The following is a 26,592-nucleotide window of genomic DNA, read 5'->3' on the forward strand; positions in this document are numbered from 1 at the left end:
TGATGGTGGTTACATTGGGCTGTTAATCTGGGGGCTGGGGAGGGAATCTACCTGTGCCTTAAAATTGTATGCTTTTTGCCACATTTCCATTTAAACCTATATTTTTAACTCAAAGCTCCCACTTACTACTTATCCTTTTGGGTGGATGTAGCTCTGATCCAAGTCTCTTGTGTGTGGATGTGGTGTGGTTGTAGCTCTCTTTAAAAAAAAAGAAAAAGAAAAATGAAATGTCAAGAAATCAAATCACACCTCTCCACATCTTGCCTAGTTTGGATCTATCACTGCTTGTGGTTCCTGCAACACACCACCACAACATGCAATAATTCTGCCAGACACATGCAGACATCCTCATCAGCAGGCAAAATAAAGTGGAAAGGAAAGGGCTCTCTTGGGAAGTTTGATACCCACTGGACTGGATGACCACTCCAATGGTTTGCAGCTCAGTGATTCTGTGAAGAAAGCCATACTCTCTGAGGTTACTGTCAATATAAGGTTGTTTACATGGGGTGCTGTGGGTTTGAACCCCTGAAGCAATGTGTTCTTATACTTGCATTTCCGAGCAGGAAGCCAGTTGCTAATGCATTTCTAAATATGCATTTAATAGAGGGGTAAAGCAAATATTTCTATAAAAATATTTGCAATCCCCGCCCCCCAGGGAGTGTATTTCAACAGTATGATTAGTTACCTTTTTTGTTCTACACTTGAGAGAGTGCACACTGTTTTGCTCTGTGCCATTGTTGCATGACATTCCATTTGGCACACAGTTTATTTTTAGGCACAAGACTATCAAAGTGTTCTTTTTTTTTCCTTTGTGGGTCTGTCAGTGCTCTTGAACAAGGAGTAATATTACCACAAGAACTTTGCTGAAACAAAGAAGTCATCTTGAACAAATGGGGAACTATAAATCTAGACCAACTCAAACTTGCACTGGTAATTAATCTTGCTTCTTTTTAAAGGAAATATATTGTAAATGATTCATGAAGAAATCTTCTCTAATTTACTGTGAAGTTCAAGTGAAAGGTGTTTTGTTGTCAGTAATCTAGCTGAAAAATATTATGACTGAAATCAGACTTGCTTTTAGATTGAAATCAAGGCTACAGAAAAATAAGCAAACTTCTTCAAATATTGTTGTGTTTTGTGTACATATATATTTGTGGGTTTCCTGAAAACAACCTATTCCTTCATTACACTCTCTCAAGACAAGATATCAAATAATATTAAGAACTACCGGTAAATACCAACAATTAACCTTGTCTACTTTTGTGCTTTTATATTAAAATGTTTTTCTTAATGTTCTAAACAATGTGTAAAAAGAAAATCCGTCCACCCAGCTCAGGTTATTATGTAATAGCACAGAATGATCTGGAGAAGGAAATAAAGTTGAAATTCTATTTTAAATGTATTTAAAGCCAAGATTCCTTCTAAACCTTGTTGTTGTTGCTTTTCCTTTTAGATGAATGGAAGAAAAAAGTGAGTGAATCGTATGCTATAATCATTGAAAGATTAGAAGATGATCTCTTAATCAAAGAAAAGGAGTTTGCAGAACTAAAGCATGTCTTCAGGTAAATTATCTACCAGCATTGTTTATCCATTTATTTAAGAACAACAACAAAGCAAATCTGTCTAGTGCTATGTTTGGTGATACATACTTGGCATCCTGATAACTGTTGTGTGTTTGAGACTGCCATATTAGTTTCACAAATCTGTATGGCCTGATTTGCATATTATGCAAATTATTGATGGTTTATGCACATATTCAAGTTTGTGTGGAAAATATACGTGTGTGTGTGTGTGTGTGTGTGTGAAATTGCATCTTCATGACAGTAAATAGAGCACAAGGGTCCAGTATGCAGTTGAACACTGGGTTTGGACTAGGGAGGGGCTTGCTGAAGCAATTTAGCTAGGTTGACCTTTTGCTATGCCCCGAGGTGTGGTTTTCTTTGGGTGCGTGGGGAGAATCCATGTCAGTCAATGACAGTAAGTGACTAGATGAGACAGGGAGTGGTGATAATTAATTTCTGTATCAGCGTTTTTATGCACTATTCAACAAGTCTGGAGCTTAAGACACACTCTTGTCTGTGGTTTAAAAGAGTGGGAAGGGGGAGGGGTGACTGTACTTGCAGAGGGACCAGGTGTCATGGTGCATCTGCAGCAGCACAACCAGATGCCTTCATTTGCCCCAGCTGCAAAAAAACAAGCCTCTCCCTTATCGGTGTCTATAGCCACAGCAGGTGCTGCAACCTTCTAACAGCTTGACTTCACCCCCCCCCCCAAAGGTACATCCTTTATTGTCTCCCGGATGCCAACAAGCACTTAGAGTCTTCAATGGAAAGGGTGCAGAACATTACAACCAGTGCTGGGGGGACGCAGGGTGAATCTAAGTTTGGCGTCATTGAGGGGCAGTATTTCAATAAGAGTAGGAAAATGAGAACCCCTAAACATTTTTTTTAAAGGAATAAAGCACTGATCACAACCCTGGAGTTTCTCTTGCTGCTCCCTTCCTAGTTTCAGGAGCTTTGGTCCAGAGCAGAAGCCAGCTATGTTCCCCGGTCTCTCAGTACAGCTTCTCCCAAAAAAGAAGACAAAGCTAAACAGTTTGGAGCAGTCACATTTCATAAAATCAGAACTGTATAGTTGCAAGGAACCCCCAAAGTCATCTAGTCCAACCCTCTGCAATGCAGGAATCTCAGCTAAAGCATCCATGAGAGATGGTCATCTAACCTCTGCTTAAAAGCCTCCAAGGAAAGAGAGTCCACCACCTCTCATGGGAGTCCATTCCACTGTCTAACAGCTCTTACTGTCAGAAAGTTCCTCCTGATGTTTCGTCGAAATCTTTCTTGTAACCTGTAACCACTGTACCCTCCAGAGCAGGAGAAAACAAGCTTGCTCCATCTTCCACATGACAACCCTTGAAATATTTGAAGATGGCTATCATATCTCCTCTCAGTCTCCTCTTTTCCAGGCTAAACATTTCCAGCTCCTTCAACCGTTCCTCATAAGGCTTGACTTCCAGACCCTTTATCATTTGTTGCTCTCTTCTGCACACGTTCCAGCTTGTCAATAGCCTTCCTAAATTGTGGTACCCAAAACTGAACATAGTGTGGTCTGACCAAGGCAGAATGGAGTGGTATTATTACTTCCCTTGATATGGATGCTATACTTTTGTTTGCTCTCTTCTCCACTGCATCCATGCTCAACGTAAAAGGTGGCAACTATACTTTCAGACCTTTTAAAAGTATTCCAGCATGCACAAAAAAGTTTTCTCCTTTGCCAAGATTAAAAATAAGATGTGCTGTAGCCCAAAAACTGATAGGTAGGTAATAAGAGCAGACAGAAGTAGTAGTAGTATTTTTAAGCTGAAAATTTTAAGACATTCCAGGATAAAAATATCACAAAATATGCAAACTTGCCCACAAGCTGTAGGTTGACATCAACCATATTCGCGCAACTGATTTTCTATGTTGGTTACATGAATGTAATTATGCAGATTGGCTGTTCCACCCAGCTTTCCTCCCTGCTTCATCTGGCCATTGATGCTGAACAATTGCCCTCACCCACTCTGACAGCAATAGCGGAAAAAAATTCCCGAGCCTCAGTGGGATGAAAATCACTCACTGCAAATCTTGTTACTATCTTTTCTTAATTACAGTGCAGCTTTTCAGATTACACTGCAGAATACTCAGAGGAATAGTAAGAGGCTCATTGAAGACAAAAGGAGACAGGTTTTTAGAAACATACCTGACCTATTGCCAAAGAGGTAATGTTCAAAAAACTATGTGCAAGTAAAAAAAGAAGGGGAAAAAAAGATTATTCTAAATTCTTTTTTTTAAAAAAAATTCTCCTTCATTCTAAAGTATTTCCGGCACACTGCAAGCAGCAGCAATTTTCTAAGTCGACTTTGCAATGCATTTTCAAGCCTGCTGATAAAAGCTTGCTAATTATTGCTCCTTTCCCATAACATTATAGCCCTACAACTTGAGAGAAAGAGGTCTGGGGAAAGCTTCTGGTCAAATTACCTGTAATATAATAATGTGCATTGTGTATTTATTTTTAGTTGTTGAGGAAGTTGGCAAAGCTCAGTTTACATATCTACTGCCAGTTTTTCTAACTATTTTTATTAATGAATTTTCTTTTGCTTCTCTGACATACAGTGGTAGAAAGCAGGTCAGCAAGCATAGTTAATGAATCATAAAACTGCAGATTCTGTAACTTTTATTTTTTAGTATACCCTGCATTTTCCCAAAAAGATGTTTGCATCAGGTGCAAATGCCACATATCATTTTTTTAATGAGGCAGTATGGCTATTTATCCTGTTTAAGAAATACATTGGCAACAATGGCTTCATTTTAATTATTCACTTCATCCACATATGTCCTTATGAAATCATCAGGTTGTACTAAAATCTACCATGGCATACCAAAAAGTGTAGGAGAAAATGAAAAATATACATTGTGTTTTGCAGTAAGTGGTATTCAGTGTCTGGAGAGTTTGACATGCTCACGTTTGCAATGCAATTAGTACAGAAAGTGTAAAAAAAAAAGTGGGAGAAAATTGCATTTCTCTCTAAGGATTGCTGTGGCTTAAAATGAAACTCTTTTTAATTGCATGTATGAAAAACGGAAATGCTGTACTTCAGGTTAATGGCAACTCATAATGGAAAGCCTGAAAATGATTCTAAATGTGGATTAACAAAATTCAAATCCTACCATTTCAGAAACAAAGCTCAGAAATAATGGTTTGAAATTCCATTCATTTTTTAAAAGCATTTTTATGTTTGTATTGCTCTGCAATAACTCAGGAGACCAGGCTACTTGAAAGACCGCCTGCCCCTCTATAGACCACCTATGTGATTTCTCTCTCTCAAGGAGAGCATTCAAAGATATGTTTCCCCTCACCAGTAGTTTGTGCACAGTGTGGCACTGTGTACTAGTGGTACAATCCAGGAGAATCATAATGTGTGCGTATATGTGTGCAGTATTGTAGGTGTTGAATCGTTTCTGTTGAACTATACTTGGCAGGGGTAGGTAATCCCAGGCCATACTGTGTGTGTGTGTGTGTGTGTGTGTGTGAGTGTGTGTGTGTGTGTGTGAGAGAGAGAGAGAGAGAGAGAGAGAGAGAGAGAGAGAGAATGTGGCCCTCTTGGCTTTTCCATCTGGTCATTTGGACTCAAGCCATTTAAATGGCCAGGGAGTGGACCCAAGGGAAGCCTTCCTGTACTGTCAGCTCCACCCAACCCGTGTCCAAGCCTGCATCCCAATTTGCAAATCCCAGGTGCAGGCTATGATACAGTTCCTGATAGGCAGCCCAGGTTTACGCCCACGTCTCCTATTCAAAGAGGAGGCCGGATCTGAGAGTCCCACTTTGGGGCCTTAGAAGGGCCTCCACCATCCTGAAACGCCACCACACCAGAAGGGTGAGCGGACTTCCTGTCCATGATGGAGGGCAAGAACTTGGACATGGTGCATGTGGTTATGGGAGCAGGGAGCCAGTGTGGTGTAGTGGTTAAGAGTGGTAGTCTTGTAATCTGGTGAACTGGGTTTGATTCCCCACTCCTCCACATGCAGCTGCTGGGTTACCTTGAGCCAGTCATACTTCTTTGAAGTCTCTCAGCCCCACTCACCTCACAGAGTGTTTGTTGTGGGGGAGGAAGGGAAAGGAGAATGTTAGCCGCTTTGAGACTCCTTCGGGTAGTGATAAAGCAGGATATCAAATCCAAACTCTTCTCTTCTTCTTCTTCTTCTTCTTCTTCTTCTTCTTCTTCTTCTTCTTCTCCTCTGCCCACTCACTCTCGAACATTTCCTATGTTTAGTGAAGGAGCTTGTATACATGTTTGCTTGGACATGAGTAGGACCCTCCACACAATCTGGGATGATCGCATGAAGCATTCCACTCGCATTCAAATGAACATGAGTAAATGCCCAAGGCATGTGTTTTCTGCTCAACACAAGGAAGGTCAGGGACTATATACCGATGGGATAGTTCAGTCAATTGACCATGACACCCAGGGTCACGGCTTCAACCCTCATGTTGGGCAAAAAGATTCCTGCATTGCAGGCAGTTGGACTGCACGGCCCTTGTGGTCCCTTTCAACTCTACAGTTCTACGACTGAGTCTATGAACAGTGGGATGCACCAGGACTTTGCAGGTGGAGGTTACAAGGGTGATCTTGCAACCCCACCCACCCGTGATGGCTTAGTCTTTGAATATTCAGATCTTTACAAGAAAGTGATGGGGGCAGGGATGGAAGAAGCTTTATCTGAAAGACCCATGAGTGGAAGTGCATGGGAAAGGAGCCAGAGAATGCACCATTTGAATGATCTATTGTTCAGAAAGGTGGTGAGGCGAAGGGATAGTTGGGAGAGATGGAACAGGGATGGCTTATTATACTTCATGGGGTGAAAGGAGAGGATCCCTCGAAAAACAGTAACAAACCAAATTATTTCACCTGGGCTGTTTTGACAGGAAGACCCTCATATAGATTATGAACCATTCAAGCACAGGCACCCCCTTCGCTTGCAAACAGTGTGCAATGAAACCCTATACATGTCTAGGGTTGTACTGAGCTCAATGAGGCCTACTGCCAGGTCAGTGGGCATAGGATTGCAGCCTAACCTGATATATAAAACTTGGTCTTGCCCTTTGCAACCGGATCTCTGATTTTGAAAGTGGTACAGATTAGGTTAGAATCCTGCCCCTTTATAATATCATAATTATCAAGTTTCTTCTTTTCCTTTAGAAATTTCTCCAATAAAAAGGGGGGGGGGAGAGAGATGCTAAAAGATGAAAACTCTGATAAACTCTAAAATCTTTCCCCCCCAGCTCCGAAGAAGCCTTCAGCAAAGTTAATTTAAATTACCGTACAGAAAATGGGCTGTCTCTTCTGCATTTGTGTTGTATTTGTGATGGTAAGTGTTTCAGCTAAGATGCTTTAGAACCCTCTTATTGGCGCATTTAATGATTTTACTTTTTAATAAACCACAGGAACGTTATTACTTTTTAATCTGTTTGCCGCCTTGGTACTTTTCTTGTTGAATCTCATGTAGGCATCAGGTGGAATGTTATAAACAATAACAACAAAGTGGTTTAAATTTTGATTGGATTTAATCTCAGGCTTAGGATATTGCATAATTGTCAGTATTTCACCCTAAAGTAGGGAGGGCACTTTTTTAATGTAAGGAAGAAATTCTTTTTATTTTTGTAAATTCCTCATTATTCAGTTCATCAGGAATTGATCATGCTTATAACTAAATGTGCTGGAAGTGAAAAATCAGTTGTTTGGAGCATTCTGCTGCTCAGATAATATAAAAAAATGGGTCCTTAGAAATTGTAATCAGCAAATAATGAGATGGTAGATATTATAAAATAAACATGCATGATGAGTATCATCCTGAAAAAGCCATTTGTTTATGGCACATTGCATTTTTTGTATGGTGTATGGTATGGCGCTGTGGGTAAAACCTCAGCGCCTAGGACTTGCCGATCATCAGGTCAGCAGTTCGAATCCCCGCAGTGGGGTGCGCTCCCATTGCTTGGTCCCAGCGCCTGCCAACCTAGCAGTTCGAAAGCACCCCCGGGTGCAAGTAGATAAATAGGGACAGCTTACTAGTGGGAAGGTAAACGGCGTTTCTGTGTGCTGCGCTGGCTCGCCAGATGCAGCTTGTCACGCTGGCCACGTGACCCGGAAGTGTCTGCGGACAGCGCTGGCTCCCGGCCTCTTAAGTGAGATGAGTGCACAACCCTAGAGTCTGTCAAGACTGGCCCGTACGGGCAGGGGTACCTTTACCTTTATGGTATGATAAATAGGAGTGTCCAACTGACTTCCGAGTGGGACTTCTGAGAAAAGATGCATAGAGTTGTGATGTAACTATCCCACAGCAGGCATTAATACCTGTTGAAGTGTTTTGTTTTGTTTCATTTTGTTTTTGCAAACCAATTCACCATCTATTTTTATTTTATAATTGCCTCCATTTCCAATATTTATTATGCAGGTAACAAATCACATATTAGGACTCTTATGCTGAAAGGCCTGCGCCCATCCAGGTTGACAAGAAATGGGTTTACTGCTCTGCATTTAGCAGCTTACAAGGTAAATTGAATTCTAAGTAAGTAATTGCATTAGCGGTCTTGCTCTTTTTCTCCCTTTCAGCTGCCCCCTCTCCAGCAGTTGGGCTTTGGCAGCAAGGCAGGTGCCAAGAGCACTAGAAATAAAGTTGTCTCAGTTCCTTGAGTGCTTGGCTTACTGCCATAGCAGCGCTGGGGAGTGGGCAGAAGGGGGTCTTCCTTCTCTTCCTCCCTCCTGATGTTTTTGAAACTGCAGTGGCTGAGTGGGATGGGGTTGAAGGGAAGGGAGGAGGAATTGATTTCTTCTATGTATTGGATTAAAATCTGAACTGAGAAAGAACTTTGGGATAGAGGGTAACACTTACTTCATATTGGAAGCCAGCATTATCAGCTGCCAGAAATTGTAACCCGAGTTTGGAACTTAAAAAAATGTTGTCACCTCTCTTCATAACTGACACAATTAAAACGCATGCATTTTGCATCTGAGTATCTCTATTTGAATCCAAAATGTATTGTAAAAAGTGGCCTTGAATGAGACTTGTCCTGTGGTTTAATTTTTCTTCATTGGAAATTGTCTGATATGTCTGATAACTGAGAGATATACAACATGAGTATCTGTTGGCAATCACTTTCAATAAGGCAGCTATTTTATTCATTTATTTGTATTTTGACCCCATGATATGAAAACTCATGGCAAGTTATATACCACAGATTAAGCAATAGGTTTCATTTACAGAACCCAGCATTCTTAAGGGAGATATTTGATACTGATTAGTTCTTTCTTGCCGTATTTCATTGAGACTCTTTTGCTCCTACACTCAGAAGGATTTTGTTCATAAAGTACAGCTGGGGGAAAAATGTGAACAGAACTGTATTCTGCAAAGCACTATCTGCCACCGAGCTGCAACCCCTTTTAATTAAAGGTAAAGGTAAAGGGACCCATGACCATTAGGTCTAGTCGTGGCCGACTCTGGGGTTGCGGCGCTCATCTCGCTTTACTGGCCGAGGGAGCTGGCGTACAGCTTCCGGGTCATATGGCCAGCATGACTAAGCCGCTTCTGGTGAACCAGAGCAGCGCACGGAAACGCTGTTTACCTTCCCGCTGGAGCGGTACCTATTTATCTACTTGCACTTTGACTTGCTTTCGAACTGCTAGGTTGGCAGAAGCAGGGACGAGCAATGGGAGCTCACCCCGTCGCAGGGATGCGAACCACCGATCGGCAACTCTTAGGCTCTGTGGTTTAACCCACAGCGCCACCCGTGTCCCTAACCCCTTTTAATTATGTTTCTCTAAATAATAACTTTACTTTCTACATTTCAGGACAATGCAGAACTTTTAACTGCCTTGTTGCACAGTGGAGCTGACATCCAGCAAGTTGGCTATGGAGCACTTACAGCTCTCCATATTGCTACAATTGCCGGTCACCATGAGGTATGTTTTCTCATTTACATGTGTAACTGCAAAAGGGGTTGCGAACTGAGTGCCTAAAGAGCCATTAAACGTAGGTTTGAAAGAAACATTCTGTTGTAGCCAGTAGAGTAGATTGTGGTGTTTTCTTGGTTGCCGTGTGTATGTGTGGTGACCACAACAGTTTCTCCAGGTCCCCAAAGTTTGGCAAGCCCTGTACTACAATAGTTAGGTAGTAGGTCAAAGGTAAAACAGGCATGAAAGTTATTTCTGGAGAGGCTGAAAGAAGAAGAACACCTGCCAGTAACTAAAGTTTATCTTTCAATTAGAGGTATTATGCGGCACTTCCAAAATGTTGTAGAGGTGTGTTTAAAAAGCAAAAAGCAAATCTGAACATTTGGAAATGACAGCTTAAAATCAGTACTACATTCTGATTTCATGCACTGTATAAAAATGTCTTAGAAGTGTTGGGACAAATACTATTATGTGCCTGCTTTTCAGGGCTTTGTATAAAGGTCTGCAGTAAGATGAATACAGTTACTGTATAAAAGGTACTGTATATTGAAACACATTCTGTGCAGGTTTTTACCATAAGAATCCAAATATTTAATAACATTACAATGTCCTTCAGAATCATGTACTGAAAATTAGGGTTCCAAAAATTCGCACCTGATCCAGCTGTCTGAAAACTTATTCAACCATTATTTTCCTCACTGCTCATAAAAAAGAAGTTAAATGTTATTAATTCCATAGTTTTCCAAACTCCTGTTAACCAATCATTCATCCTTTGTATTCTGAAACACCTCCTTCAACAGTCAGCTAACACTATTATTTCTGAAGCAACTGAAAGGATTTCAACATTTGCGATGGCAAATAATTTCAGATTGCAGTATACATTATGTTTGCACTGCAGGAAATCGTGATCGGGCTTTATGTGGATTTCCTTTACATCGTTTGACAGTGCATTTCCTTTTGACAATGAGCTCCTTCCCATGCCTCAATGTCTGAAAAAAGTCCTTTAAAAACAAACAAAATGTAACAGGCTTATCAGAGTCGCTGATTAGCCTCCTATGTGAATTCCTCCATTCTCCACTTTCCTTAAACTTTGATAAGAGGAGTACTATTGTGCACTTACATAACTGAGGAATTCCAGTATCCTGGATGAAGCAGATTATGTGGTAGAAACCCATCTTGACCTACCATAATGATCACCTTCCTTGGCATGGCCTGCAAGGTCCTGGCAGCATCCAGAGCCTGGCTGCCGTAGCCATTGAGTCCAATGTTGGAACAGGCATGGTCAGGCTCACTGCGGTCAGTGCCAGCCTTCTCCCTCTCCATCACTCCTTAGAAGAAGAAGAAGAATCTTTCAACAGCAGCAGAGTGCTGAAAAGAGAAGAGCTTTCCCCAGGTCACTATCCACATTATCTCCAGTGACTCTGGGCCCCTTGATGTACATGTCAAGGTCAAGGCCCAAAGGCATTGCTATAAGGAAGAGAATGGAGAGCTGCCTCAGCCAGTGCTCCTATTTACAGTGCTGTGCTGAGCTAGTATGGACATTAGGAGCTGCTCTGCTTCAGCTTCAGCTACCCTGTCTCCCACTGCCTGCAGCTCCAGACTGTCAATCCCCTGGTATGCTTCAAGGGAGGACCAACCTTACCCAGGGCTCCCATCAAACCAGTAGCCAGCCCTGCACACTGTGAGTTGTTCCTACTGCTGTCCTAGATTCCAAGACAGAAAACAAGGGGGAAGGATTCAATAAGGAGAGCTATGGGCCAAAACTGTGGGGGTGGGCAGATCAAATTGGGGTTTTGTCTGGATTGTGGATGTGTCTGGATCTAATCCTAGGAAGGATTCAATAAGGAGAACTATGGGCCAAAACTGTGGGGGTGGGCAGATCAAATTGGGGTTTTGTCTGGATTATGGATGTGTCTGGATCTAATCCTACTTTGGGGTTGGGGAACCAGAGCTCCTCTCAATTAGGCAATGAAATTTGTATACTGCCCTATACTCGCAGTTCTCAGGGCGGTTAGCACATTGTGCCTGCAGGTCAGCAGTTAAAATGCAAATAAGTACAAATATTATCTTATACTCAGGAATTGGGAAAGGACAGCCTGGGTGAGCAAGAAAGTGGCTAGACCTGTGTAAGAATCGGCTGAGTCCTGGAATTACTATGTGAATTCAAGGCACACTTCACCCTGCAGCCTTAGATATACGCATTACATTCTTCTGCAAACCTGAGCAGTGAAATTTAAGTCTTTAATCATAGACTCTGCTGTGGTAACGAAATGCCTAATTTGTTCCTAGGCCAGGCACAGTGCAGGTGCAGCAGAAAAGAGGCACGCTAAATAGAAATTGCACTGCCAGTGCCTGCAGGGCCCTGAATATCTTGAGTGAAATGTCCTCACAGCCCCACATTGTAGCACAGATGGTAACAAAACAATTGGGTTCATTTCAGAACACCCATCTCTTCACTCCTTTTCAACTAGATCTAAAAACCTGGTCATAGCGAGAGAGGATAATGGTTTCTAGCAAAAGAACATTTTGCCTCAGCTGCACACACCATATTCCTGGTGTACAGCTGTCTCTTCAAGCGCTGCTGTGAAATTGCCACACTCCCTTTCTTGTGGTTCCAAGAACCTCTGCCCTTCATGTGAGGATACTGAATCTAGATGGATTCTTCTGGAAGGGGAAATCGGAAGCAGCTGTAAAACTGCATGGCTGCATCATTATAAGATGGAGGCAGCAAATAACTATGCTGTAGGCAAAAGAAAAGAAAAGCCTCACAACACTGAATGCCTACTAGAATGTTCCGAAAGACCTTTGTGACCTGAGAGCTCCTTTAGGAATCCCAACCTTCTCTTAAGGTTTCCTAAGTGGATTTCCTGTAAAGCCCTCAGGCTCAACATCTTTTAACTAAAATTTGCTTTTAGTCATGAACCTTTTATCCCCACACATACCACTTAGACCTCGTTTCAGTCACTTCACACCCCAGCTCATTTCTTGTTGCCTTGGAAATGCTTTGTTTCAATCTATTTCATTAAAAAAAAATCCAAAAGTGTTTAATGCCATGAACAGAATTACTTTTATAATGAAGGGTTCACAGTTGTGCGTTTCTGATTATATTTACATCTACTTGTGTTCATAAATCTTTTGGCTAAATTGTTCAGAAAGAACTCAAAATTACTTGCATATACAAAAGTAATAAAACTTAAATAAATGGAACATGAAACCTGTTGAATGTGAATAAACCAAGTTTTTAAGATGATTAGCAGAATAAAAATGGCACATTGGAAATTTTAGTCAGTCGGCTAGGAAAGAAAAATCGACCAGGATTCTGGAGCTGGTGCAGATCTTGGGTCTAAAGTGGGTCTGCTGGTCCGCAGCAGTGCTAGGTATGTGAATATCCTCAAAGACCTACTGGCAGGAGGAAGGAAGTTTGGATTGCATCTTTAATATGTTAACCAGGCTGTTGGGGAGAGAAGAGGGAAATGAGAAAGTGGAGGAAAATAGTGGCTTCAGGACTCTGAAGAGAAGCAGTCCACTCTGAGACATGATATTGTAGGTTCATAGATGAAGTTGTTCATAGATGAAGTTGAATTAAAAACTGCAGTGTAAATACTTGAGCAAAAGTTTAACTTGACTGTGGGCAGGCAAAAAAAATATTATGCTGTATGTAATTTCACCTTTGGGTTATGGATCAGAAAATGCTAGAATTGAATGTGTCTGACCTTTGCACAGCTAATGAGTCAAATACGAATAAACCCTTCCAAAATGAAGGGAACTAGCAATCATTATTTTTAAGTCCATTGCTAAAGGCAAAAATAATGAAGACCTGAAATAGTAAAACTAAAAATTGTGAAGTGATGTCAATTTGAGAAAACAGAATAAAAGGTACGAGAGTTAGACATACACACCCAAAACTCAAATAAGTGGATGGTGTTTTTCTGTGGTCTTCCAGTAAGCAACTCCTAATCAAGGGACAAATAAATTTGTGGCACCTGAAGATCATTGCTCAGGTCTATGATTGGGAGAATATTTTAACAGGCTAGATAGCTTTCAAAGGTTCATTTTTTCATGGAAATTTATTGTCACATGAAGTTTTTCTTAGGGTGTTGGTTTTCATTTTTGAATGTTGCATTCCAAACCTCAGGAGGTACAATGGCCTTTGTTTTGCTTATTAAAAATATACATAATTTCCCATTTTAAATATTTTATTTCATATGTTCTGACTCTTAATATGTTTTAACAAATATAAATGGCAATGCAACCAACTACCTGTTACAATATAGAAGCAATGCTGCCGTGAGCTGCTTGTTTGAAAACAGCATCACATGATGTTGGGAGTGTCCGTGGGAAACAGAGGGCACCGGAATTAGCTCAGAGTGTAATATGAGCTGTACAGGAAGTGTTTTTGTTCAGTCGTCTGCTGGAGTTTGAAGAGAGCAGACATGTTTTTTGTAACACTGCAAAGACAGAAATAAAGCCATGTAAATACGTTTCTGTCTATCTCTTTCCCCTGCCGGGGGGGCAGGAAAGAGGGGTGTGTTCTTCTCACGCTGAGAAGGATTGCCTATCGTGACCTCTGCCTGGATCCTGCCGGGAAAGCAGACCGGGAGGTCAACAGGAGACCAAGCCAGGTGCCTGGGAGAGTTGCCAGTTTCTCCTGATAAAGGCTTGGAATCCAACACTACCCTGGTATATTTCTTAATGTGTACAATGCCATCGTTACACATGGTACCTTAGAGAGTTTTATGGACAATATATGTAGAGTAGATATTTTCTCAGCAGCACAATATGGTCTATTTGTGTTACTTAGTTTGCAAGGTCACATGGCCTCTCCAATTATAAACCCTAGACTTGCTTCAAAATTTTTAACAGTAACCCATCAACCTCTCTAGCCAGCCAACCAACAATATCAGGTATTTTATAAGCAGGACAATATTTGCTTTGGGTTTTGTTTTTAAATACAGTGTAAGAAAGAAAATCTGTGCATATATCTGAAGAACTGCCTTTGCCAGTCTCACACAAGCAAGTACCTTGTCCCTGGCTTTTAAGGTTCTGCTGTTACATATATATATCCTCTTGCTGTATCACAATCTACAATAAATGTGATCTCTGGGAATTGGGGAATGAAGAACTTTATAGTCGGCTGTAAATCATTTTTATTGATGATGTGCAATATGCTATCTGTGTAGTATCTAGATGGAACTGGGTGAGTGTTAGCTATGTCAGGACCTGGATCTAAATTGCTGTCCAAGGCCACTCCAGATTGATCTGTTCCCTGATAATGATTAGAGCTGTGTCTAAGGAAGGAGCTGGACCTTTAAAGGGAAAAGTTATCATCACGGCTTTTATCTTCTTGTTAGGCCTATTGTTGCTATATTCGCAAATTCACCAGTCAAATTCACCACTGTTCAACTTAGTCTTGTTTGAGTTAGTGTGACATTAGAGATGGCGTAGCCCATGTATTGTGTATTAATAAGGTTTGTTGCATATTGTCGTCCCCTCCCCCTATTTTGAAAAAATACAGAGTCATGATATTGGGGGTGGGGATATTCTGGACAGAGAAATTATAACATCCAAAGCCCTGTCATTGAGGATAAGGCTATATAAGTGACTACTAGCCACAATAATTATGTTCTACCTCCACGGTTAGGGATGCGGGTGGCGCTGTGGGTTAAACCACAGAGCCTAGGACTTGCCGATCAGAAGGTCTGCAATTCGAATCCCCGCGACGGGGTGAGCTCCCGTTGCTCGGTCCCTGCTCCTGCCAACCTAGCAGTTCGAAAGCATGTCAAAGTACAAGTAGATAAATTCCCGCTCTGGCGGGAAGGTAAACGGCGTTTCCATGCGCTGCTCTGGTTCACCAGAAGTGGCTTAGTCATGCTTGCCACATGACCCAGAAGCTGTACACCGGCTCCCTCGGCCAATAAAGCAAGATGAGCGCCACAACCCCAGAGTCGGCCACAACTGGACCTAATGGTCAGGGGTCCCTTTACCTTACCTCCACTGTTGGATGTAATTTGCCTTGGAATACCAATGGTTAGAAACTACAAGTGGGGAGAATACACAGGTTCTTCTTGCAGGGCTCATAGACATGTGGTTGGCCACTATGAGAACAGGATGCTGGACTAGAAGGGCCATTTGCTTTACCCATCGGGCCCTTCTTATGTCAGCAAGGTATGGCCTGACAGATGGCTTTTTCTTTTTCTTTATTTCATTCTCCCCCTTCCTTTCCCCCTATTTTTGCTGCTCATGGTGGAAGTTGGCCAGCTCCAGAGCCCTCATAGTTATAGGTTAGTGGTACATAGTTTGAGGGCACATTGGGGTAAATAAGAGGATTAGAATCCCACAGACCCACTGTCTCCCCAAACATGCCCCAGAATGCACCATTTTAGCTTCCATTACTGGCAGAACAGCAAATAGCTGCAGAGCTTTCCGTGGCCTCCCAGCAGGACCTCAGTCTAGTCCCTCAGTTGCATTCCTGACTAGTGCAGGATTTATCCGTGTCGTATTTTATTACAAGGAAGAAACAAATTCATGCCAGCATCACCAACAAACAAGGTTATACCATTACACGAATGTTCCTTATTGTTTTAGGTATTGTTCCATTGTTAACTTTTAAACCCTGATTGATGTTTACTTAGTGAAATTATCTTTCTGGAGGTAAAATGCCTTTGGAATCACAGTAGTCCCTTGAACTTCTGTTGGTAAAGTATTGTTGGGGTATCCCATTCATTTAAAATATTTGTTTTACCGTGACCCTCACACAATCCCAAATCCTGGCCTATTGTATTTTCATTTAACTCCAGTTAATTTCATAGGATTGCTTCATCCTCTTCATCGTCGTGTATTCAGTGATGTGGTACCAGGGGATAAAATCATTCACTGTGTAAGAACCTTATGCTATCATAAATTCAGCAACAGCTGCAGCAGTGACATGTTGGCAGGCTTGGATGAAATAATGAGATGAAACCCATCCAGTTGCATAATTAATATGCTTAGTATTTATTCTTATATTTTATACTAAAACCCTGGCCCTACCAAACAGAATAACAACCTAGAACTAATTATTCTTTCCACATGCACTTCTTATTACAATGAGAAATCATGTCTGCATATCATTAAATATGTGTGTGTTGGTTGGAGTTTACATAATTCTTATCTGAAATTTATGCAATGACTCAGGATTAGGGTGAAGACAGACACAACATTTTAAGTGTGAGGGAGGTTCTTTGTGCATATATTTGTTATCCTGCAAATAAGTGCTTCAAAATTCACAGCATTTGTTTTCAGGGCTACTAATGTATGTTCAAGGCTCATCCACCACTCCTATGTTATGGCTGTCTTTGGCCTTGGAACCTAGGAGGGGTGTGTCCTCATGATCACCACTATTAAGAGGTCTACGTAATATGATATTTTTGATGTCCCAGGTTTACCTTGGTTCTGTTTTCAGCAGAACAAACGTAGTTCAGCAGGGTCTTTTCAGCAGACCCTGAAAAGTCATTGCAAGACAGTACTTGACTATACCGCAAGGGATAAATCTTCATTGGGTTAGATGAATTATGTTGGGTTAGATCAGCATTTTCTCCCCTTACATACCATAGGAATGTTTTTTGTTTTGTGTTTTTTTTTTGTGTGTGTGTGTTGTATGATAACAGAAAACCTAATAGAGACATTATATAAAAAAGAAGAGACCATTAATAAATGACATCCCACATAAAACAACCCTTTTGGGGGGGGGGAACCCAGAATTACTATTTGGATAATGTGGCACAGTGGATTAACTTTGCATTGTCCCTTTTAAGGACAGTCCAGGATCTAGACTGCCTCTCCCCATTTCCCTTTGCAGTATAAGAATTACTGTTGAAGATTTGTGTTTGGAAGCACTGCATAATAAACCCATTATGTTACCAAAACTGTATGAAGCCTGAATCAGTAAGTCAGCAATGTTCAACACATGCCCAGTGCCAGTACTCAGGCAGGTTGGGCATTGGTTGAGGCACTCAGAAGGACCTCTCACTTGCTCAGCCTAGGTGAACTGCCACTTACCATCTCCCTGCGGGGCACCTAGGCAGCTGTTTTAGTGGTGGGCAGGTAGTGGTATCACTTTTGAATGGGTGTGGAGCTTGGCTCCCATACATGGCAGTCATCTGCCATCTCATTATACCCAAAATTCAGTGGCCTTAGAATAAATCTTTGGTGCCACCCCACCGTTCAACAGCTTGTATTTTCTCACTGTAAAATGTGCAGAATTTGAGAATGCAGACAAGAGTATATATGTGGAAATGGAGGAAGTAGTGCTGTAAAAACCAAATAAGGAAGCAAAACTGGAACATTTCCCAAGATTTAGTTTCCACTAGGAAAATGCTTGGTGGAATACAATGTGAAAATCTTTAGCCTTTTTAGGATCTCGTAAGCTGTACAAAGTAGAGGTGATTTGTAGTTAAAACTTTTACAATGTTCTGTAAAAATGCTGCCACATAATAATGCATCCTTTTTTTTTTTGCAGTGTTAAAATCATTACTGTTATAGGCATTTAGAGAGTACAGCAGTGAATATCATGAAGCGTATACAAATACATGAACGATACATGCAGCATATAAAAGATATTGTGACCTCCAGGGAAAAGTGCCTGGCTTTACTGACTTATTCAATCACTGTCATGACTGTATCACCTCTAGCTGGCTAAAAAACACCAAGGTCATCCAACTCACTTCAAGCAAAAGATCCTCTAGTTCTGTTGAGATTTCCCAGTAGTCATGATCCAGGCTGGTTAGATCTGGGTCAAAAGGCCTACAATGTGAAATCACCTCTACAGCTGCTGGATAGCTCAGCTGTTTTGAGCATGGTGCTGATAATGCCAAGGTTGCAGGTTTGATCCAGCTGCATATTCCTGCATTACAGCAGGTTGCACTAGCTTATCCTCAGGGTCCCTTCCAACTCTGATTCTGTGTACATCCAGCTTCAGCCTAAGGGCCAAGCAAGGCATTCTTCTAATATTTTTGGAACTGAAAGCCCACTGATGCTTTGCGCTCCCTACCATCAAATCCTGAAGCTGCCTTTGGACAAATGTCACCGTAGAAGAGTTAAGAATCTCTCCATCTCTCAGCGACTGCTTATAGAGTATAGCTTCTTCCAAATTTCTGCCAATGACACGCCACGATTGTAAATCAATAAGTGTGATGTGTTTATTCACTGACTTGTGGCTATGATGAGTACTTTGCCATTTGAGAAAGCTCACATTCATTTCTACATAAAACAAGACCAGTAATTGTTTTCCCCTCAACCTTAAGCATTTAACTACTCTTCAGAATATTCCAGCATAACAATTGCCTCTTAGTACAGACTGGATTTTGTTTGACAGTATGGGGATGCCTGCCCAAATATATCTAATTTCAAAAACAGAGTTAAGTGCAGCCTTTCATTGTCAACATCGTGGCAAATAATGAGTTGCCAACTGGAATTCAAGTAGGACAATAAGCATTATGGAACCTATGTGAAGAATCTACATCTGTCAGGCAGAAATATGAATTGCCTGAGCCAACTTTTTCCACCCCTTCCCCCTTCCAATTTGAGCCTTGGATGCATACAAAGCAATTTGACAAAGCGTTTGAAAAGATGCACCAAGGCAACTAAAAAGGAAGGCAATATAAAAGAATTATGAAGCTTCAGGGAGTGTATTGCTAACATTTGTGTATTTTAAAGCTTTTATATTTACATATTTGTGTATGCAGCTATGCAGAGGCGGAGCTAGCTGCTCTGGCACTCAGAGTGGCACACATGCTGTGCACCCGGGGCTAGCTGCCCACAGGGGCGCCACCCACAGCGAGCAGTGAGCGTCCCGGGGACACACACACACACACACATATTTATGGATCTTTATATTTATGGATCTTTAAGAATAAGCATGCTCTGCTGTGTTCTATACCACTGAGTAGAAATGCATCCACAAAAACATCCATGTATTTAACTACACTGGGCACTTGACAATAATGAAGGCATGGCAGCAGAACCGGCTGAATTTTGAAGGCCTCAAGTATATAAGTATTTCATATTCTTGTTTCTCCATGCCAGTGGATGTAATTGCAATTCTGAGGAAACTTACATGCAGGAAAAAACACCACTGAATTTGTGAACTGTCCATAAAACTGCAAGCTTTACTTCCAGGCTTCTCTCTTTTGACATTTACTGCCAATCCTATGTTTTGCAGTGAGATCCCTTCAGAATCTTTACAACTCATCACCATGAGTTCACCTTTGCTAAAGCATAATTAGTGAAGAAGTGTGGGTTCTGCTAATAAATTTTGATTTCTGGATAACTAGACAGATTAATTTGCAACTCCCAGGTTCTGAATAGATCTTTCGATGTACAAGTTTGAATTCTTTAATTTTTAATTGCAGATAGATTGCTTGAAGGGGGAAAAATTGACCCAATTATACATGATGTTTCATTAAAACTATAGCAAGATGAGCTCTAATTTACCTTTTCTGCTTTCAGGGCTTTTAATAAAAGCAATTAACTTGCATTATGTTCATTACATCCTACAGAGAGAAGACGTTATAGACTACAGACCTTATTTTGAAATTCTGGCCCTCTGGCCTTCCTACTGCCCTGCTTCAGTTTTGTTTTCCAAATCCCATTTAAGCTGTCCTCCCAAAGAACAGAATCTGAAGCCTACAACTTAGTCAAGTTCAAAGACTCCTTACTCATATATTTTTTAAAAAATCACCACCATTTATGATCAGTACCTCGCTGTTGTGTGGTGGCAAAGAGGCTGATCTGTGAATCTAGGAGTCCCTGGTTAGGATCCTGCCCGTGCCCTGCACTCAATAGCTGGCAAGTTGCTCTCTCTCAACCTCAGTCTCCACATCTGCAATATTAGAAAACACAAAAAGCATGGCCAGATTATTATGCTACAACTGGAGCAATTGCACCACTATCCATGCCTACAAGGGGCCCAAATCCTGAGCTTTCTTTCCTGAAAGAAATGTTTTAAAGAAAAATGTGTCATCAGATTTCTACGATATTTCTGTGAGATAAGCCAGTCTCGCTGCCCCTACCTTTCCCATACCCTCCAAGTGTCTCGATTTTCCAGAGACCGTCCCAAAATCACAGAAGCCATCCTGGTTTTTTATTTGATCCCTCAGTATCCCAGTTTTCCATTTTCCTGCCCTCCATTTCTTTGCTCTGTGTATGTGTGTGTAAAAAATGGAGTCCTGCTTATACTGAAAATGTGTGCACCAAATGAAAAAAAAATAGTGAGGCTGGTATATAGTTTTGAAGGAAAATGTAACCACTCCGCTTTAAATTCTGTAATCGCAAGGCTTCACTAGCAAGCCATTTTAAGTAAACATGTGGATTGTTTATTCCTTTATTGTAAATGGAGTCTTACACTGGAAGCCTTTACATGTCTACTCAGAAGTAAGTCTGTATTCCATGGAGCTTACTCCCAGGTAACATGGTAAAGAATGTTCAGTCTTACACTGCAATCCTAACAATTTTTTTCTCTCAGAACTAAGTCATACTGAGTTCAATAGGATTTATTCTCTGGTATGTTCCTGGTCATTCTCAGTTTCCATTATTATTATTATTATTATTATTATTATTATTATTATTATTTTATATCCCACCTTTTCCCCCAACAGAGACTCAATGCAGCTTACATTAGAGCTAAATTTTTATTTCATTCCATTTATCTGTTGAAGGTGTTGTACATGATCCCTTCCCTCACACATTTTTTTCTTTACAAAAGCCCTGTGAAAGAGGTGAGGCTGAGCGGATGTAATTGGCTCAAGGTGACCAATGTTGATGTGCATATGACATATATGGGCCCAGGAGATCAAACACGGGAGAAGCTTCCTATGCAGAATAGAATGTCCCTATTTTCATATAAGAACTGTTGGGAGGGTATGCTTTCATTGTTTTTAGCCAATGAGTGAAGTCAGCATGGACAAATGACTCCATGTCATGGATAAATGAGTTGTTTGGATGCCAAGCTATAGGAATCCCTGGGTTCATAAATAGCTAATGTTTCTCTCTCACCTTTAGTGTACTTTTGTTTCCTACTTCTGCCTAATTTTCTAGCCTATGGACTCTCTTTCTAGCCTATTGTGTCTGACATCAGGTACTCCATATAAGTTTTTTTGTTTTTGTTTTTTTGTAAATGCTATTGCTCTGTGTAAGGGTGGATGTTAGAGAAGCCATGGCAAATGTAAAATGTGCCACGGGGCATATCTCTTGCTGTGCAGAAGCTGCAGTCCAGTAACTTATTTCCAATTTGAAAAAGGACAAAGAGCCTGAAAAAGATTATGGGATATAATTCCCAGTGAGCATATGTAACTCTTTTCATCATTGCACTAAATGTGCTCCATTTGTGCAAGGATTATTTTAATTCCAGTTTGTAAAATACATGTTGTTATTCCTTTTGGTGATAGACAAATTACTACAAAGCCCATTTCTGATGGAAGGACTCATTTTGTCTGTCTCATTTGATTTAGTTGATAAGTTTGATTCAAAAACTTACACATTCAAAATGTGAGCTTTGCCATTACTTCCCCCTCCCCCTTATAAATTTGAAACTGCTGGTCTTTCGAGAATTATTCTGACTACGTTAAACAGCTTATTTTGCAGAAGATCACATTAATATATATGGGACTGCTAACATTTTCCCTCCCATGAGAAGGATCTAAATGGTTTTGGTAATGCCTGCCTTAATTGAAATAAAGAGATATTAAATAAGAAGTTCCTATGCTAGTTTGTTAGAAATGTGGTTGAGTTCTCCAGCAGTGCAGTCTTTGTGGTTGTTTGTGATGGGAGCACTTTACATGGAATGTGTATTACTTGTACATGTAGTTCGAAATGTGAGCCATGCCTGCTGCTTTTGAGAAGTGTGATGAGCCCTTGCACAATCTGCTAAGTGTGGTCCTGAACTTCCACCCTCATATCTGACCCTGACCACCACTGGATACCTCCATGTCAGGTATACAGATCTCTAGGTATTCTAGCTGCAGAACCAGGTGTGTTCATTTCTTCTCCATCAAAACAGAACTTCTGCCCTGTTGCTTGCTAAGCTTCAGCACTATACATTGTTATGTACTACTGCAGTAGCCGTCTCAAAAGGGGTCAGATGACTGAAGGGCCCAGTAGGATTTCTAGTATTATAAAGCTTTTGGCTGTTCGTTTCTCAGCCTGATCAAATCATTCTCCTGACTACTTCCCAGCGTAATGACCTAGCTGGTTGGTATCCATATTGTTAACCCTGGCAATTGCTTTAGAAAGCATCAACCAGGCAAAAAACAACAACAATGAATCAATGTAATTTCTGAATAGGCAAACCAGCTTTGCACTATCCATTCCCCCTTGCACTCCAAGTCTAGGAGGTGGTCTTGGCACAGTTCTTTAAATCACTTTAGCAATCAGTGCTATGAAGTTGATGCTCTTCAATCTCTCTGGCATTCTGATTCAGTTGCACTAGTCTTGGGCATAAATATTTCATCTTCCCTGCAATTTGACGTTAGATGTGCTTACATTAGAGAATGTGGTTTGTTGGTTCATCTGTTAATGCACAGACCCAAGCCTGGATTTCACCAGAAGAAAAGTGCAAATTTGCAGAATGTAAGTGGGAATAGGAAACAGGCGACAGGCACAACTCTACCAGCTGTCTTCTTAAAAATACATGTTCACAAGACATCTGTGCCTGAATATTATTTTTCAGCCCATAGATGGCAATACATGGGAAGCTGGCACTGCAGTTTTTATCTTTAGGTTTAGTATAATGGGCTTGTAGAGGCAGCGGCATAGCTAGCCGCTCGGGTGCCTGGTGCGGGGGCGTGTCCTGCAGCCAGGGGGCTGGGTGATCTGTGTCCATGGGGGCAGGGCGAGCTGCCATGGGGGTGGGGTGAATAGGGCAGCTGAGGGAGAGGCAGTAGGCAGACGCAAGTCCCACACTGCCATTTCAGGCAGTGCAGAAACTGCAGGTGCCTAAGCCACCACGTCACTCCCAAAAAGTTTCATGAGACCATTTTTAAAATAAAAAACCCCTCATTTTGTCACACCCCCCAGTGATGACACCTGGGGCACACTGCACACACACACACCGCACCCCTTCCTCCACTACTGTGTAGAGGCTATTGAATGGTTTAGTGCATGGGTAGGCAAACTAAGGCCAGGGGGCCAGATCTGGTCCAATCGCCTTCTAAATCCACCCCCTGGACGGTCTGGTAATCAGTGTGTTTTTACATGAGTAGAATGTGTCCTTTTACTTAAAATGCATCTCTGGGTTATTTGTGGGGCATAGGAATTTGTTCATTCCTTCCCCCAAAATATAGTCCAGCCCCCCACAAAGTCTGAGGGACAGTGAGAATGAGAATGATGTGAAATGTTTATAATAATGTTGAAATCAAGGTATCTGAAAGATATGCAGTTCAACTATGTGCTGATATTTGCTAAAAAAAATAATCTTGTGGTTGGCGCAAAGACAAATTCCATAACAAAATTGCTTCAGATGCCAATGATAATGGACCGGAGGAGCATTCTTCAATATATTTTTCAGTATTTAGCACACCCTCCAACATTACTCTGATGAAAATAGAGTCCCATTCCACCACCATCACCATTTTATTATTTATACCCATCGATATGACTGGGTTGCCCCAGCCAATCTGGGTGGCTTCCAATTTATATAAAAACATAAAGCATTAAACATTAAGAAACTTCCCTGTACAGGGCTGCCTTCATATGTCTTCTAAAAGTTGTATAGTTACTTATCTCCTTTGCTCAGGGGTCACATAACTCCATAGCCTCCAACATTTCTGATGAAAAGGACATCCTAAGGAAAAGCAGGACATTCTGGGATCAAATCAGAAACAGGAAGGGTTCTGTAAATCTGGGACTGTATAGTGGTACCTCAAGTTACAAACGCCTCAGGTTACAAACGCTTCAGGTTACAAACTCTGCTAACCTGGAAGAGTTACATCGAGTTGAGAACTTTGCCCCAGGATGGGAACGGAAATCGTGTGCTGGCGGCGCAGCGGTAGCAAGAGGCCCCATTAGCGAAAGCACGCCTCTAGTTAAGAACAGTTTTGGGTTAAGAACAGACCTCCAGAACAAATTAAGTTTGTAACTAGAGGTACCACTGTACCTGGAAAATAGGGACACTTCAAGGGTCTGGATCTTTCGATAGTGAAATTATCCTTAGCAGAATTGTATTTATTTAAAACACTTCCCTTGAGATCTGCTAATCACATATACACAGACCATTTCTTAATTGCATGTCTATGCCTTCCTCTACCCAAGAAGACAGATTACATGTAACATTTCATCAGACTTTGTTCTGTGGAAAATAATTCCATTCACTATATCTCTTATTTGTGAGGTAGCCAGTTTCACAACAGTTTAATCGTCCCTTTGTCTTATTTGATGGCTATCTCGATATGAAATTCTTCTAGAGCTTCAAAGAGTTAACAAATCTTGCCAGTTTTTGAGCAAATCATATCTAGAGGACATGACTGATTGTATCAGTATCTAGTAAATTGGAAAGAATTAGGCCAGTGCTCAGACTTCATTGTGTTTGGGGTTGAATGACTTAATTAAAAAAAAAAAGTTCAGAAAAGCATCTAAGAGATTCCTGAGATGTGTTAACCCAGCAATATAGAGTGGCTTTTGCTCATATGTATGGCTTAATTGTCGAAGCTGTCTTTCTCATTTTAATTTCACCTGCTAGAAAGTCAATAATAATTGATTAAATTTTGTTAGACGAATTCTTATCTGTTACCCTTGCCCGTGAGAGAAAATCCTTAGTTTATCTTAGGCGGCATTTGTTGACACACACTGTAACCCTTAAATAAGCCTTAACTGATGATCTCTTGTGGAAGTGGACATAATTTGCTTCAAAGGCTTTTGATCTCGCCCTCCACAAAGAAGTATTAACAAAACCACCAATAAGGAAGGAGCAAAGGCCATATTTATAATACGAGAAATTTGTTAGGTGAAAGGAAACTGGATTGTTTTGAAAGCCTGGTTTCCGGGGACCCAATTAACATGGTAACTGCATTCTGGGCTCTTTTTGAGAACGGCTGTTTGTGTATGTTAAACTGGATAGCAGGGAAACTGGCTTGCAGCACCTGTCTGGTAAAATAGAAACAAGTAATTGGAATGGAAACATGAGGGAACCAGGTATTATGGTGGGGATGCCATAGCCGAAGGTTAGCATTTTAAAGTCTCATTGGTTTCAGCGGGATGAATAAAAGTGCCTGTAAAATGCTTAACTTTGGCTGCATCAGGGTGGTCCAACCACTTTGACACAGAACCCAGGAGCCACACACTGAATTAAATGTCCATATCATAAATTAAAACTTTTGCAATGTAGTTAATATTATACACACACACACACACACACACACACACACAATATATTTATTTATCAAACAGATCAGAGCCATTCTTTCTTTTATATATAAAAAAAAAGTGAGCAAAAAGATCCAAAAACAAGGAAGCTGCCGAGTGTGAGGGGAATTGCTGGGTGCAGGCAGGACTCTGGGCAGGAAAGAAAGGGAATTATGAATGGCTCTTGTTGGGGTGGGAGAGAGGGAAGAGACAGGAAAAGGGTGTGCAAACAAACAGCCTGCTGCAGCTGTTGGACAGATTAGAAAAGTCTCACTGCTTTTTTTACCCCCCTCCCCTTTTCTCTCCTCCTTTGGCGCTTCCAGCACTGCAATTGCCACCAATAGATGCAACACACACACACACACACACACACACACACACACACCTGTGCATGCACACTCACTCTCCCTAGGCTGTTAGGAATCCTCTCCTAATGCTGACTTGGCTGGAGAAACCGCCTATTGCTTCTCTTATTTTTTTCCTCCCCCATCCATCTTTCTCTCTCCTCATCCCACTCTGAGGAGGATTCTCAGCCACAGTTGGGATGGGCAGCCTTCAGTGGTTGCAAGCAAACCAGGGCAAGGTGTTAGTTTCATGGTGTTAGTTCCCTGCAGCTTTGGTACTCAGCAAGGGCCGCCCAGAAAAAGGCTTTGAGGGCTGCATACAGCCCACAATCTGCGCCTTGGACCACCCTGAGCTAGGTCATGCCATCTATCACTATTCTTTAGAGTTATTTA

At 41.3% G+C, this 26,592-nt stretch overlaps 1 protein-coding gene across 2 annotated transcripts in view; it reads left to right on the forward strand.

Annotated features, from left to right (window-relative positions):
* Positions 1–332: 332 nt before the first annotated feature.
* LOC310681045 (serine/threonine-protein kinase TNNI3K) overlaps positions 333–26,592 on the forward strand; it is a 141,858-nt gene continuing 115,598 nt past the window's right edge. Inside the window, exons 1-6 of one of the 2 annotated variants that reach the window (XM_083448407.1) lie at positions 333–475; positions 825–930; positions 1,454–1,562; positions 6,820–6,905; positions 7,989–8,086; positions 9,383–9,493. In XM_083448407.1, the coding sequence (XP_083304533.1) occupies positions 891–930; positions 1,454–1,562; positions 6,820–6,905; positions 7,989–8,086; positions 9,383–9,493 (444 nt within the window). In that variant the 5' untranslated portion in view covers positions 333–475; positions 825–890. Of the gene's footprint in view, positions 476–797; positions 931–1,453; positions 1,563–6,819; positions 6,906–7,988; positions 8,087–9,382; positions 9,494–26,592 lie in introns of those variants that run through there. The other variant, XM_083448406.1, reaches the window with a different exon arrangement.

Source organism: Podarcis tiliguerta (assembly GCF_965153285.1).
Source record: "Podarcis tiliguerta genome assembly, chromosome: 6".
In the NCBI taxonomy this organism is placed as follows: Eukaryota; Metazoa; Chordata; class Lepidosauria; order Squamata; family Lacertidae; genus Podarcis; species Podarcis tiliguerta.